The 16218-nt window shown below is 31.6% G+C and overlaps 1 protein-coding gene across 1 annotated transcript in view; it reads right to left on the minus strand.

Moving 5' to 3' along the window:
- The window catches only part of LOC145306063 (bicaudal D-related protein homolog), a 318688-nt gene that overhangs the window by 192076 nt on the left and 110394 nt on the right, over positions 1-16218 (minus strand). The window contains exon 4 of the mRNA XM_080147993.1: positions 3644-3786. Within this exon, the coding sequence (XP_080004119.1) occupies positions 3644-3786 (143 nt within the window). The remainder of the gene's footprint in view (positions 1-3643; positions 3787-16218) is intronic.

Consider the following 16218-nt stretch of genomic DNA (forward strand, 5'->3'; position numbering starts at 1 on the left):
CACTGTCATAATATCCATGTATATTATATCCATTACTTTCTGCCTACATATAATGCAATTTTTAGGCATCTATTTTTCTATTTTCCATTTTATCTGTTTGGTTATATAAGGTTTAGCAGCCGCCAGGAAGGAAGGAAACTTTGGGCTGTTAATTACACTGGTACCCAAAGTTTAATGATTATTTTATCGGCTCAGAATCTTGAGGTGCTCTCATGAATTTTAATTGGTCAGTACAAAAATAGAAGTGTCCAAACGTTTCAACCAATAATTTTACAATTAATCTACAAAAGCTGCAGTTTGTTAAAAACTGCGGCTGAACATAGCTGCGAAGCCCTCGCTTATCTTTCTATCTTTAAAGCAACAAAGCAGTATGATAATGCAAAAAGTCTGCTATAAAAAGAATTACCCAAGCCTAAAAGTGACATTACATCTTCATTCAATTCTTTATTTGGATAAAATAATAGAGTTACCATACAGGGATCTAAAGGGATAAGACTAAGGACGATAAATTGTTGTGCATCCCTGATAGTGATACACAAAATTACCCTTTCTGTAGATTAAATTAAGTGGTTGAAACGTTTGAACACTCAACTTAATTATTTAACCAATCAAAATTCACTAAAGTCTTAAAGTTGCTAAGCAAACGAATAAGGAAACGTTATTGTAAAATATTGGGGACTAGTGTAATAAACAGTCCATTGTCCCCTCTCTCTCTGTATATTCATACTTATTTATACAAAAGGTTACTTTTCTTCAAAAAATGTATAAATCTCCATAATATCTTTAAATGGAAGCTCTTTAGAGTTCTTATTAAAATGACGTCATACAATACAAATGACCAATGATAGGCCAATACAAAGACTTAATCTAACCTAACCTTAAAACTCATATGGGTGCTTTTAAAAGGGGAAAAATTTTTTTTAACCCGTTTTTAAGCACTCTAGATATTGTTTATTTTTAATACTTATATATTATATAAACAATTCTATAAATAAATATTGTTAAAAAAACTTCTTTTATTATTGAAAGAGGTTCTAATAATTTTTTTAGATTTATCCCCCGCCCCCCCCCCAAAAAAAAACAAGTGGCTTGGGGTACACAGTCACCCGTTCACAATAAAATTGAAGTTTCTCTAAAATATTATTTCATGTCTAGTGGAAGATATGAAAACAACTTTATAAAAATCATTGTCCATATATAAATTTTGAAAAAATACACTTAAAGATTATATCAAAATGGAGAAGTGTCCAAATTTTTATTTAATTTTTTATCTACTAAATCTCAGGGAGGGAGAGGTTTTTTGAGGTTGTAAATTATACTTGTACCCAAAGTTTTATAACCACTTGTTAACTTCTTTGTTGGCACTGAAGATTTGGATACTTTTATTGAATTTTGATTGGTTGGTTTTTTAAAATTATTCTTTTTAAGCAATAGTTTTAATTAAATTTGATCATTGATTAGAGAGATCTGAACGATCGGATGGACAGACATCGTTATAATTTTTATTATAGATATAAGAATATAGAATTTCATGTAAAAGTGATCTTAAGGGATAAGACAATGGACAATAAATTGATATAGATCCTAATAACCTTCTATAAATTAAAATTATTGGAGGAAAAGTTTGGACACTGTTATTTGGTCTTTACCCTAATTAAGATATGATAATAGTCCCCAAAATTTTTAAGCCAACGAATATATTATATAATACTATGGGGGGGGGGGGTATTTTTCATTTTTTGGGGGGTTAGGGGTGTCCCACCCCCCAAGAAAATAGTTATAAACATTTCCGGGACCTTCCTGAGGAGAGGGAAGGAGGTAGATAGGGTAGGGGGTGTTGGGTATGTTATTTTAGCCAGCTACACGTTTTACTTTATTAGAGTACATGACAATCTGGTGATCAAGATCCAAGTAATTATAAATCCATTGCTGTAAATTATACATGTCCCCAAAGTTTTATAAACACATTCACACATTTGTTGACTAAAAAAACCAAATCTTGATTATAGGTTTACAATCTATCAGTGTCCAGCCAAAATCTGTAATCTTAGTAGAAGGGTATTTGCAGGGAGGAAGGGGACATTGGGCTGTTTATTACACTAGTCCCCAAAGTCGTGTAGTAACGTTTTCTTATTCGTTGGCTAAACAACCTTGGGGACTTTTATTGAATTTTAATTGGTTGGATCATTTAGTTGAGTGTCCAAACGTTTCAACCACTAATTATAATCTACATGATGGGTAATGTTGTGCATTTCATTCGGGATGTACATCAATTTTTTGGCCATTGTCTTAAAATCCATAACTTAATTGTCCCTTTTTAAATGTACAGTGTTTAAATTTTAAATAATGGCCAACATGATTTAACAAAATTGTTATCAAAGAAAATATTAATCAACTCTTTAATAAGTTGCAATTTATTTTGGTAACATTCCTCAAATTTCTGAGTGGACCACAACTCAATCCCCCCCCCTCCCCTCCATAACAGTTTAATATACAACATATGCAAAAAGCGACAAACGAACATTATATCTTTTTCTTTTTGAGTTCGTTAAGATTTCGCTAATCACTGTTTCAATTTAGTTCTTTTTAGGGAAGTTTACATTCAAGTCTTTTAATGGTTTTAGGCTCTTTTTCTAACCCCTCCCTCTCCTGTAAAATATAGAGCCCCTAAATGAAAGGAGCGCAGCCGTTATTTAATAAATATAAGTAACATTACCTTTAAAACCAAACAAATAAAACTCTATGCAAAAGTTCTATGTTAATTCATCATAAAACTGCGCAAATACAAGATGCTTAATACTGATATTTTAAGACACAAATATAGAGATGCTTTAGTACTTGCAAAAAAATTGTGCCTTATCGTACTAGGAGTTCCCATTTTAATTTAAAGAAAACAATTTAAACGTCGCACTGAACCATACCCCTTTTTTGAAAAATAATGGGGGAGGGGGGGCAGTCACTAATCATTGCAGGGAAATTATAATCTATTTTACTTTTGTGCCTTCACTAATTGTTAGCACCACATTAATCGTCTTTAATATAAAATATTAATGGATGTATAATGGACGTGGATATTGTGAGAGATTCTTGCATACCCTGATAAATTTTTTCCCCCGGCTGGCTAATAAAATATTCACCCCCTCCTTTTATGACTTTACCTTCCCAGGCCTTGGAGGAAGGTATCTGAGGACTATATAAGCAACCTAAATTGACGACAACAATTCTCCTGTCACAATATCTATGTATTCTATATCCATTAATATAAACAAGGAACAATTATATCAAATGTAGCGAAACAACATAAAATTGACAAGAAAACAAGGATGACAACATCCATAGTTAGCTAAGCACACAAATCATGTATGGACAACGTAAAAAGTGAGTTATATAGCAAATGTTCAGTGGTCTTAAAAAAGAAGGAGAAAGAAGCATATTTGTTTTTTTGTAGCATGAACGACAGACTGATACAAAGTTAATTGAAAACTAAATTATACTCTTAAGAAATTGCAGGTAATAAATCACATTTTTACTATAACGTTAAGGACTGAAGGATATGTATACAAAGTGATTTACAGAGTAGCTTCGCTCCTAACAAGGATGACAACATCCAAGAAAGCAAAACCTACAAATAACAACAACTTACCTCAAGTTTGTGAGAAAATTCTTCGGCGATTCTTTCATTTTCTTTGGATAATTCTTCATTTTTCTCGAGCAGAGCTTTGCCCAGCTCCGCCGCTAGCACCAGGTCCTTGTCCTTGTTCTGCAGGATGGTCATCAGGTCGTTCTCTGCAATAGATAGATAGATAGTTAGATTGATGGATAGATAAATAGATAGATGGATATATAGATAGATAGGAAGATGGATATATAGATAGATAGATAGATAGATAGATAGATAGATAGATAGATAGATAGATAGATAGATAGATAGATAGATAGATAGATAGATAGATAGATAGATAGATAGATAGATAGATAGATAGATAGATAGATAGATAGATAGATAGATAGATAGATAGATAGATAGATAGATAGATAGATAGATAGATAGATAGATAGATAGATAGATAGATAGATAGATAGATAGATAGATAGATAGATAGATAGATAGATAGATAGATAGATAGATAGATAGATAGATAGATAGATAGATAGATAGATAGATAGATAGATAGATAGATAGATAGATAGATAGATAGATAGATAGATAGATAGATAGATAGATAGATAGATAGATAGATAGATAGATAGATATATATATAGATAGATAGATAGATAGATAGATAGATAGATAGATAGATAGATAGATAGATAGATAGATAGATATATGGATAGATGAATAGATATATAAATGGATAGATGGATGGATAGATAGATGGATAAATATATGGATAGATAGATGGTTAGATAGATAGATGAACGTTATGATTTGGATTTTATACAAAAATATAAAACACATATAATTAATTATTTTCTCTTGATATTTTCAAAATTTAAATGATATAAAAAGACACACAAAGACAATTATGATGAGAAAATTTTGAAAAAATAGAACACTTCGGTCCAAAAGTTGCGAAGCTAAATGAAAAATAAAAAAATAAAGCCTTTAATTGTATTTTTTTCTAGTTGCATTGCTAACGACCTCGTCGTCGGGGAGGTGATAGGTTCAAATCTCGGCTTAACACCGCGTCTTAATTAAAGTCGTTTAAAATGGTTCCTACGGCTACTGCGTCGGTTGCGCAACATTTATAGTTAGATTGGGGGCAGTGTCTTGGGCCAAATTCATTACCATTCACAGTGTTACCTAACCTAATGATTTGGCAGAAAAGGAGACATTTGGCTCCCCTTGGTTATCTTGGGTTGTTGAACAATTTTGATTAAGTGTCATGTCCCATATGAGGTAATTAATCAGGGAGGTTCGTCCTTAGCCTCTATTAAAAGGTATAGGAAGAGGAATGAAAAATAGCATACAGCCACAAAAGTCTTAAATCTAAAAAAATAGCCTAAAACCATCCCAGGACTTTTTTTCTGCTTCCCTAAATGAAAACTTAATTAGTTAAGTAGTTATTGAAATTTTAAGCTTCAGACAAAAAAATACTACTTTATATACTAGGATAGCAGAAAGGGAGGGGACAATGAACTGAAACTTACACTGGCAACCAAAATTTATAAATACGTTATCTTGTTGGTTGCCTTGAGATTTAATTTTAATAGGTTGTTTCTAAACTTTTCAACCACTAATTTTCATCTATAGAACGGGAATTTTGTTTGTCATCAATAGGAATGTATTTATATTTTTATCATGTATTGTCTTATCCCTTAAGATTTCTGATAATAGGTATGAAAATAAAGGCAAAGATAGAGTAGCTTTGCTCCTAAAAAAAAGATGAGAAAAAATTATTTTAGTTTCTTTATCGGATAAATGATTGGTGCATTGTTCTTAAACAAGCACAATTACCAGGGATAAGACAATGGATGATAAATTAATATACATTCCAAATGATGATAATTTCCCATTCTGTAGGTTAAAATTAAAAGTTTGGACACTTCTAGTTTGGAACTAATCAAATTCGAAGTCCCCAAAGTTGTTAAGCCAACGAATAATATAACAACAATTTCTTGATCATAACAATTTGGCTTCGAATATTAAAGATATTTTTATTGATCATCTTAAGGGAAAAGACAATGGCCGATATAATAATGTACATCTCCAATAATGACACACAAAGTTACCCCTTCTGTAGATTAAAATTAGTAGTTGAAACGTTTGAACACTCAGCCTAATGAACCAACCAATCAAAATTCACTAAATTCCATAAAGTTGTTAAGCCAACGAATAAGGAAACGTTCTTATAGGACTTTGAGGACTAGTGTAATATAGAGCCCATTGGTCTCTCTCTGCTAAAACATGAATTGGACAAAACTAGATTTACATACAGACAGAAACCCTATTACTTTATAATCTTTATAATTTAGAAAGGAATAAGCTAAGTAATCTAAGTTTTAATGAACACATTTATAAATTAAGAATGTCATATGGCTTAATATTAGAGTTATGTTAGAGGATTTTTCCAGTATGGCTCTGAATCCGATTAATATCCGCTGGATTAAAACCGGTTCTAAGTCATATTGAATAATCTTGTATCGTATTATAATCTAGAGTTTTTTTTCTTATAATAAATCAATCGGTATTATGTAGAAAAAAAATTATGATAGGTTTATCTTCATTAAGTCTATTGGCGTCTACTATTACAGTTTAATGAAATTATTTAGCTTTCAAAAGTATATGTTCATATGAAAAAGTATAAAATTAAAATTGTTTAATTAAAAACAATAACTCATGTAAACCTCTAAAATTTATAGTGATGATTCCACCAGCCATTGAAAATCTTTTGTAATACCCATTTTGCATAGCAAAGCTATTCAATAATTTAATTTATCAGTCCGTCCGTAATGCTGAAGGGTAAATATGATTTTCTTGGCTGATATTTAAGATAGACAGCTGTAATTTTTGGTGAGGATTCCTTGTACCCATGTGCATTCCTTATATAATTTACTTGGTCTGTCAGTTCGTCGGTCATGCTTCAAAAGACTTTATAAAGATTTAATGGTTTCTTATTTGTCGCATATTCTCTCTTTTTTTATGAAAAGTGAACAAAAAAATATCTTCTACAAAACATCCACAGTTTTTTTGTGTTTCGCTACTTATGGATAATAAAATTCTTATTTATCGTTTGAACTTTTTTTGTCATATCTTTCTTACTTTCACTAAGTCCATAAGATATCAAACACACAGAAAATCATAACTAGAAAGCTTATGATATAATTTTATATTTCGATGTCATATTATACCAAGGATAATTATATCCACAAGTATAAGGTATAAGACAATGACTGTTAAATTGATGTACATCCCCAATGGTGATACACTAAATTACTTCTTCTATAGATTATTTATCAACCAAAGTTACCCCTTCTGTAGATTAAAATTAATAGTTGAAACGTTTAAACACTCAACATAATGAACCAACCAATCAGAATTCACTAAAGTCCCCAATGTTGTTAAGCCAACGAATAAGAGAAAATGTTATAATAGGACGTTGGGAACTTGTGTGATAAACATCCCATTGTCCCCTCTCTCTCTCTCTCTGTTGTGAAACTCTATTTTCTGAAGTGAAAGGCAATTAGGGATAAAACTGCTTGAGGGGGATTTTTACTATTGTCATCTTTAATGGGACACTATGTAAAATGATTAAAGTCCCTCCACAGATTATGGCGTCATACGATAGAATAGCTAATGAGAGGCCATTGGTCAATTACAGTGTATACTGGCCTCTCATTGGCTATTCTATCGTATGACGTCATAATCTGTGGAGGGACTTTAATCATCTACGACACTACGGTACATTAAAAAATAATGAGCGACAGATTGACGGACTTAAGTAAGTAGGTTGCTGGATGATGTTTGTACATTTACATTAAAAATTTTACTTAAATATATAGAAATTATTCTTGGGTTAAGTCATATTAAACTTCTCTTTGATTGAAATACCTTTATTTGAAAGTTCTAAATGTGTAATGGTAATAAATTAACGTGATTCATGCCGGGACTTGAACCTTTCACCTACCCTAGCTTCAAAACTTTTTGTTAAATGGCATATAAATTGTTTTTAATTTGCCGATTAATATCCAGTGGATAAGAACCGGTTCTAAGCAATAATAAAAAATTATGTATGACATCGTATAACAAACAATTTTCCACAAATATCACAGTATAAGTCATATAATTAACAGTTTTGTTTCATTTTAATATCTGCAAAAAGCTGACTTTAATACGATAATAACTAATACAGGCAAAAAATACACTAAAAGAATATCCTTTTATAAATCATTAAAACTCGCTGTGATATATATTATTAGCTTGGAAAAAAAAGACATTTTAAATCATTTTTACAGCTAGTTTTGATTTCTTATTTTAAATATATATATGTGTATAAATGGATATAAGATATACGTGGATATATTGACAGGGGTTAATTTGTGTCAATTTAGGTAGCTTATATGGACCTCATTTATTGGCCAATTAGTTCATCCACTAGAAGGAAAGGGGATGGGGTAAAGGGGATATATGGGAGGTATCGTTATTTTAGCTAGCTGAAAATATCACTTTATTAGAGTACATGAAAATCTGGTGCAACATCCAAAAATATATCAAAAAAATACTTTTTGAATATCTAAACTATTAGTTTAAATAAAATATTATCTAAATCGGCCAATTTTTAAGATTTTTCTCTAAATAAAATATAATATTCAAATTGATTAAAACTGTTTTTTTCTTAAACTTCTCATTATTGTACAATAAGCTTAAATCTAATAGCTATAAAAAATATAGTATTTAACTATCAGGGGCGTCCAAGCTTTTTATTTTGGGGGGGGTAAAATTTTTTTAAGGGGGGGGGGTAATTCGGAGCGCGCCGCAAATTTTTTTTACCCCCCCCAAAATTTTTACCCCGGGGGTAAAATTTGCTTGGGGGGGGGGGGTAATTACCCCCCCTGAAATCTGTTGGCAGGGGTAAAATTTGTTTACCCCCCCAAAAATTTACCCCCGGGGTAAAATTTTTTGGGAGGGGTAAGTTAAATTTTATCAAAAATTTAGTATTAAAAATGCGCGCGAAGCGCGCAAAAATTTTTTTTGTTAGAGATTTTCTATTTTGGGGGGGGGGGTATTTACCCCCCAAAATTGTTTGGGGGGGTAAATACCCCCTCCTAATTGGTTGGGGGTGCCTACGGCACCCCCAGGGTAGGGGTAAATTTTAAATGGGGGGGGGGGGTAATCGCCCCATTACCCCCCCCCCCTTGGACGCCTATGTTAACTATATAAAGTTGAATTTTGTATTTATTTAAAAAAAAATTGCATTAGAAAACCTTTTTTGATGTTATAAATGCCTCCTTTGTTTTAAAATTACAGATTTCACAACATAATACATAACAAAAGATATATAATTATTGGATGTTGCACCAAATTTTAATGTACTCTAGTAAAGTAATACTCGCAGCTGACTAGAATGTCGACCCCTATGTATACCCTTTACACAATCCCCTTTTCTTTAACTGGATGAAAGTACTGACAAAAGACAAAAGAGCTGATAAATGAAAAAGTGACGTACAGACGGACAGACAAACACTAGTTGTAGGGCAACCGCACTACTAAAAAAAGGATAAAAACTAATAAACAATGAACAAGTTGAGACTAATTTTTCAGTCTCCATAATTTTTCGGTTTCTCTTTAAATTAATGTTTGTTAATTTAAAGGGGTATTCTTAATCCAAAATATATAGATAAACTTTTGCAGCGAGGGAGGGAACATTGGGTTGTTTACTACACTAGTCCCCAAAGTTTATAATAACGTTTTCTTATTCATTTTTTTAACAACTTTGGGAATTTTATCAAATGTTGATTGCTTGGTTAATTTAGTTGAGTATCCAACGATTCAAAAACTAATTGTAATCTACAAAAGAGGTATTTTTTTGTATTATCATTGAGGATGGTACATCAATTTATCGGCCATTGTCTTATCCCTTTAGACACCTGTTATAATTTTTTGTGGAGGGGGGGTGGAAGGGGGGAGTATTATTTTCTAGAGGTGATTTCTCTTGAAAGGGTGGGGAAACCATCCCCAAATTAATTCATTTATAACCTTAACTAGACCCATAAGAAGGTTCACTATAAAGGAGAACCATAATGGTATGAGACTCTCTACAAAAGACACACAAACACACATTCTGTTACTTTTATAAAAGGATAAAGAAATGAATTTCTCTTTAAGCAGAAGTTAATATATTATGTATTGTCTTATTTTTGCACACACATAATACATAAATATAACATATACAAGCACATAGTAATTAATAAATCTTTAAACAATAACAGCTAAACAAATCAGGGATCTAAAGGGATAAGACAATCGCCGATAAATTGATGTACATCCCCTTTAATGATACACAGAATTAACCCTTCCGTAGATTACAATTAGTGGTTGAAACGTTGAACACTCAACTCAATGAACCAACCAATCAAGATTACATTAAAGGCCCCAAAGTTGTTGAGCAAACGAAAAAGAAAACGTTATAACGTCCCTTCCTCCCCCTGTAAACAGCTCGGGTTAAACCTGGAGGTCTTTTATTGACATTACTTTTCGACTACAGTTAAAAGTGGTCATGACTGACTAACATGATATTAATTAACATGTAACGTAGTCAAAATTATGGCATATTCTTTTATAAAAGTAACAAGATGTGTGTGTGTGTTAGTGTGTCTGTTGTGAATGATCTCGCTAACCGCTGAATAAATATGGATCTTTTTAAGACAGTAAAGCTCCAGGAAAGGTTGAGGGGAGGGTACCTTTACCCGTTTGAAAAATAATCTCAAGTGCCCCTAGAGGACTCCGGGAGGCATACTGCTAGTGACAATATTCCACAACCCTTTTATCCCCCAACCAAAAACCAAGCACAGAAATTATTACAAAAGTCTTCGAGCGTGATTGATTTATCATCCATTGTCTTATCCCTAATTCGTTTAATGTTTATAAACATATTAAATGGTAATAATGAAAATGTATTTTCTGTAATTTTTACAAGAAACTATTAAACGCATATTCCAATGAGAAAAAATGGAATATGTAAATTTATATTTTTTTCTTCTATGCATAACTAATGCAGGGGGCTTTAACCCTTAGGGGTCTATTGCTGTAGTCCCCTAACCCTGCTATTCAGTACTCAAAATAACCTAACCCAACTTAACTAAAGTAATAAGCAAACAAGCGAAATCATACTCCCCCCCCCCCCAACCCCCGAATTTTCAATTAATTTAAAAAGTGAGAGGGGGGTATGAGAGAGCGCAAATACTTTTCCTAACATGAAACACTATGCTGTGGGCAGGTTTTAATCCATTGTAACAATCACTAAATCTCTGGATTCTAAGAAATCTTTAATCAAATCATGATCATGTAGAATTGTTGTGTATTATAACGGCTACTCTATGACCAGTTTGTCCGTACGTCCAATTGTGCTGACAGTTGACTGTAACTTCCTTGCTTGATTACGGATTTAAAAATGATATTTGAATAGGTAAGGATTAATTTAAAAATATCATAATATGTTATTTTTTGGAACTTTGGCAAAAAAACATAAGAATTTAAGGGAATTATTTAACTTTGGGGGAAGTATGATTTTTAGTCTGATGTCCTATCCCCCCTATGATTTATAACTTTAAGTCATTTAGAAGTAAAGTTTATAGTTTCTTTCTTGAGATAATTATTTTAGAAAATAAATAATTATCCATCTACATTATTGATGGTGATAGTTATCCAGTTCTCCGAGAATGTACGCAAATTTTAAAAGTACAATGGAAATCAGATTTATAGTAGAGATGTATATACAGATAATTACCTGCCTCCCTTTCCAAGGACCTTTTCGTCTGCTCGCAATTTCTGCTACTTGACTGTGTTAATATTCCTGACACTATTGGATGATTTTCAAAGACCCAATTGAGAGTCAGCACAAGGTCCTTGGGAAATACAGTTATTTAACCCCTTCCCCCTTCTAGTTTTTAATTTAATCAAGAGAAAATAAACACTAAAATACTGCTTCTAATAGTTGTATTAATGTTTGATTTTAACATTTTAGTAAATATACCTTCTTTTAAATATTTGTAATATTTGAAAAATTATTTTGTAATCATTAAAATTAAGCAATGAAACACTGTGTATTGGACTTCAAATATAAATAACATGTTTAAATAAACTGTATTGATCACTATTATATGTATAGAATAAGAACTGTATAAAATCAAATTCCAAATTTACCTATCATTGTGTATCTGTAAATTATCTAGAATTTTATTTGAGATAAATATTTCAAAATAATTTCATATTTGACAAAAATCAAGAATCCTTATTTGAAAATTTATTTCAAAACCACCAAAATTAGGATCAGCTCACAATCTAAATGGTAGCTCAGTGTTGGTTTTGCCTAACTAGTTTTTAGGCTATTTAGAAGGATATTAGATTATTGCGATTATAAAACGTAATAAATGATATCAAACTATCTTTTAATGCTTATTTTGATTAGGATTAAGTAAGGGTAATAAGAGCCCCATATGGATAGAGGTCCCCACAGGGGCTAGACACACATTCATGTCATTTACAGGTATAAGAAAATGGACAATAAATTGATGTACAAGAATTATAAAAAAAACACTTTTATAGCTTAAAAATATCAGTTGAAAAATGTTGACAAAATTGTATTTTTTTAATTTGTGAATGGGGTATTCCTGTCCAGTTTTTTGTTTAGGAATGAATATTTCTTACCCGAGGGAATAAATGATGACCTAAACAAAAAACTGGACAGGAATATCATTCTCATTTAAACAAAAAACTCATTTTTTTATGCTAAAATGTGGTTTAATTTAGGTTTTTAATTTTCATTTATTTCCCGGCTATGATCATTTATATCCCTGATATCAAGTTTCTTTTAATAATTAATAAAAATTCTAAAATCTTCCAAAAAAAAATTAAAAATCTTCTAAAAATGACTACCTCCGGGAAATAAATGACTACCTCCGGGAAATAAATGAATATTTACATCCACTATTTAAGGGTTGTTTATATGGGAATGTCTATTTTTTGACATTTAACATTATCCCACCTTCTCTCAAATATGTAAAAATTTAGCTCCATTAACTTTTTAATTAAGATTAATTTCTGTGCTTAAATTAATATTTTACTTCTCTGTTAAAACACTTTTTTGTACTTAGAACTAAATTGTTTTTTTATATCAAATATTTATTTTGAAAATTTATATATTGGAACAAACAAACAAATTATATCAATTAAGGAAGGGAGGGGAAAATGGTAAGTATAATAATCTAAATCCCCTTCTCCCCCCAATATGAGACTTCTAAAGCAAAGAGGGGACAATGGACAATAATTAATTCTTCCCAGGAACCATTAAAAGTATATTTTTGACTGTAAACTTTACAATTTTATAAAAAAACGTTCTCTTATTCGTTGACTCAAAAAACTTTGGATACTCATCAAATTCATTGTCGCTTTGTTTAAACTAGAAGTGTCCAAACTTTCCAACCAATAGTATTAATCTACAGAAGGAGTAGGTTAATCATGATTAGGGGTTACATCAATCTATCCTCCATTGTCTTATCCCTTAAAGTCCCTAAAAACAAGGATGACAACATCCATAAAAGCGAAGCGCTGAAACGGTAAGACAAACAGACATTAACACTTGTATAGTGTCAGAACTGAATAATGAGAATATAAATGTATAAGAGTCGATGCAAAATTGTAAGTAAATTTGTTGAAAAAATGCCATACAGAATAAAGTTTATGGATATACTGACATTTTTAGGACTCAATTATAGAGTTGCTTCGCTTATAATATTGTATTTTGTTGTCCCAGGAATCAGTATACAAAAAATCAGATCAATCGGATGATTAGATTACATCAAAATTTGATGTTAAAAAAGTAAAAAAATCAACTTGTTTAAAATGGACGTAACATACGGACGGACCGACCCTAATTATAGAAAAGCTTCGCTTTTAAAAACTAAGCGTAAAGTCTACAATTTGAATATTACTATAATTTTCATCTAAAAATTTTGAAAGATTTTGGGCTACACCCTTACAAAGAATGTCATTCTTTTTTTAGACAATACGAAAACAAGGAGAAAGATGTCCATAAGTAGCGCTGCAATAATAGGAACAGAAGAAAAGTATATTTGGCTTTCATCTGAGGCAGATATATGAAATTTCACTGCTTTTAGATCTTTGTTTTTTTAATATTTACCAATAAACATGTAAGATTACAAACCTACTCTAAAGAGACGGACATACCGACAATTCACAGTAACAATGTAGCTGCGCTACTTAGTACTGAGGACTCTTATGTCCAATATCAAGAAAGCTGTATTTTTCTGAATGTATTATTTTGGTGCTTGTGTGTTTTATCATTTACATTACGCGACAAATGCATAAAAGATCAAAATAACTGCAGAATCGTACAGTAGCTTTGCTCCCACCTTCATAAAGTCACAAAATATATCTTTTAAAAATTTTTGAATGTCAGAAGGACAAAAGAAATTATACCACCCTAATACATTTTTATAATAAGGAGGTTTTATTCAAAACAATTGTTTTATCTCTACATTTTGTTAAAGTTTCTTGGATACTAATAAAAAAACCTGTTTCTAGCTTTGTCATTGCATTTGGTTTTCAATAAAAAATATTGTTTATTTTATCAATTTCTAAGTAACTATACATTTGTTTAAAGCAAGGATTATGGTAAAAGTAAGCTTAACCGTTAGGAAAAATAGATAACTATGTCAAAAAGTTTAGTTTTAGCTATAGAAGGAAAAAAAGACAATTAACTGCACATTTTATATAGTCCGCAAATTTTCCCCCAATATTGGACATAATAAAAATCGGCGGAAAAAGACGTTTTTAAGGAAACGAGAGACAGTTTTGCCCTATCTTTGAGATTATATGAATGAGATGATGTTAAGGTTTGATAATCTGATGAGAAATTTTTCTCGTTTACAGTCCCTTTAAGGCAAAATATTTAAGATCCTAATATGAGGTTAATGTCAATAATATAGAAAATCTACTTATGAGTAGGACATGACTAGTACGATTAGGTCGTTCTTTTCAGGGAAGCTTCATAAAATTCTTAAATACTCTACTATTATTTCTATAATTTATTTACTATTGGGTGCGCCCCTTAAAAGCCTCTAGGGGCACTTAGGTTAAGGGGGAGAGGATCAAACCCTTAACTTTCCACATCGGTTCAGCGGTTTGCGAGATCCTGCGCTACTCACACAAAGACAATTATTCTGGTACTTTGGGATAAGGATAATATTATATTATTATAATACTAGCGGCTTCGCCCCTAGCCTCTAGGGGCTTTGACCCAAGAGGTGATCAAAAACAATTTTTGGCGAAATTCGTAAAAGGATCAAGGAAATCTTCAGCAAAAAAAATGGGGGGGGATTTTTTGTTTTTGGGGGGTTGGGGGTGTCCCACCCCCCAAGAAAATAGCCTAAAACCACCACAGGACTAGTAAGTATATTCCCTGAAGAGTAGAATCCAATCAGTTCAGTGGTTACCGAGATCTTAAGGGACGGACAGACAGACAGACGGACGGACAGACATCATTCTACTTTGTATTATAGATTATTATAATATTTTATTTTTCCTCATAATTAACCTAATCAAAATTCAGAGGAAACCTTATGATGTAAATCAACAAGGATGATAACATCCAAAAGCAGGAAAGCACAAAAATCATTAATGGACAAACGAACAAAGTAAGTTATAGACCTCATGTTCAGAAAAATAAATGATTCAAGTAAAAAGTAATTAATTAGAATTATATCAAATGATCGCCCCCGAATATAATACAAATATAATATTCTTTTATCTTCAACTAGCGGCTACGCCCCTAGAATATTCTTAAAGTTGAGTGTCAGTCGACACACGTATTCTCATTTTAAGTTTAAAAAAATAAAGAAAAAAAATTGTGTTGGGGTCAATTTTTATTGGGAATATCGAGATACCCTCCCATAAAATAGTTAAAAATCTGCCCTGGACTTCTAAAGAGCTTTACTGTAAAGGAGAATCAAATCGGTACAGGGTTTAGCGAGATCCTTCGCAACAGACATAAAAAGCTTACTACTTTATATAATAAGATTAACGTATCCTCGTATTTAAACAAATCTATGTAGCTGATCCAATATCAGTTGAAGGTTAATCTATGATCCATAGACCAGTCCCTCTATCCTTGTCATTTGTCCACTTTCTATTTTTCGTTAATTTTTCCATTTCGTTACGGAATTCATTTAGACCCGATTTGCGGAGTATTTTTACACAGGGAGGGAGGGGTCATTGGGCTGTTTATTACAATGGTCCCCAAAGTTTCACAATAACCTATTCTTATTCGTTAGCTTCAAAACTTTGGGGACTATATTGAATTTTGGTTGGTTGATTTATTAAGTTGAGTATTGAAATATTTCAACCTCTTATTGTAATCTACAGAAGGGGTAATTTTGTATATCATCATTGGGAATGTACGTCAGTTTATCGGCTATTGTCTTATCCCTTTAGATCTATGATTTTTACATCTAAGGTATTCCTACAAAAAAGATTATAGC

Source organism: Acartia tonsa, chromosome 14 (assembly GCF_053477335.1).
Source record: "Acartia tonsa isolate MP-2025a chromosome 14, ASM5347733v1, whole genome shotgun sequence".
NCBI classification, from domain to species: Eukaryota; Metazoa; Arthropoda; class Copepoda; order Calanoida; family Acartiidae; genus Acartia; species Acartia tonsa.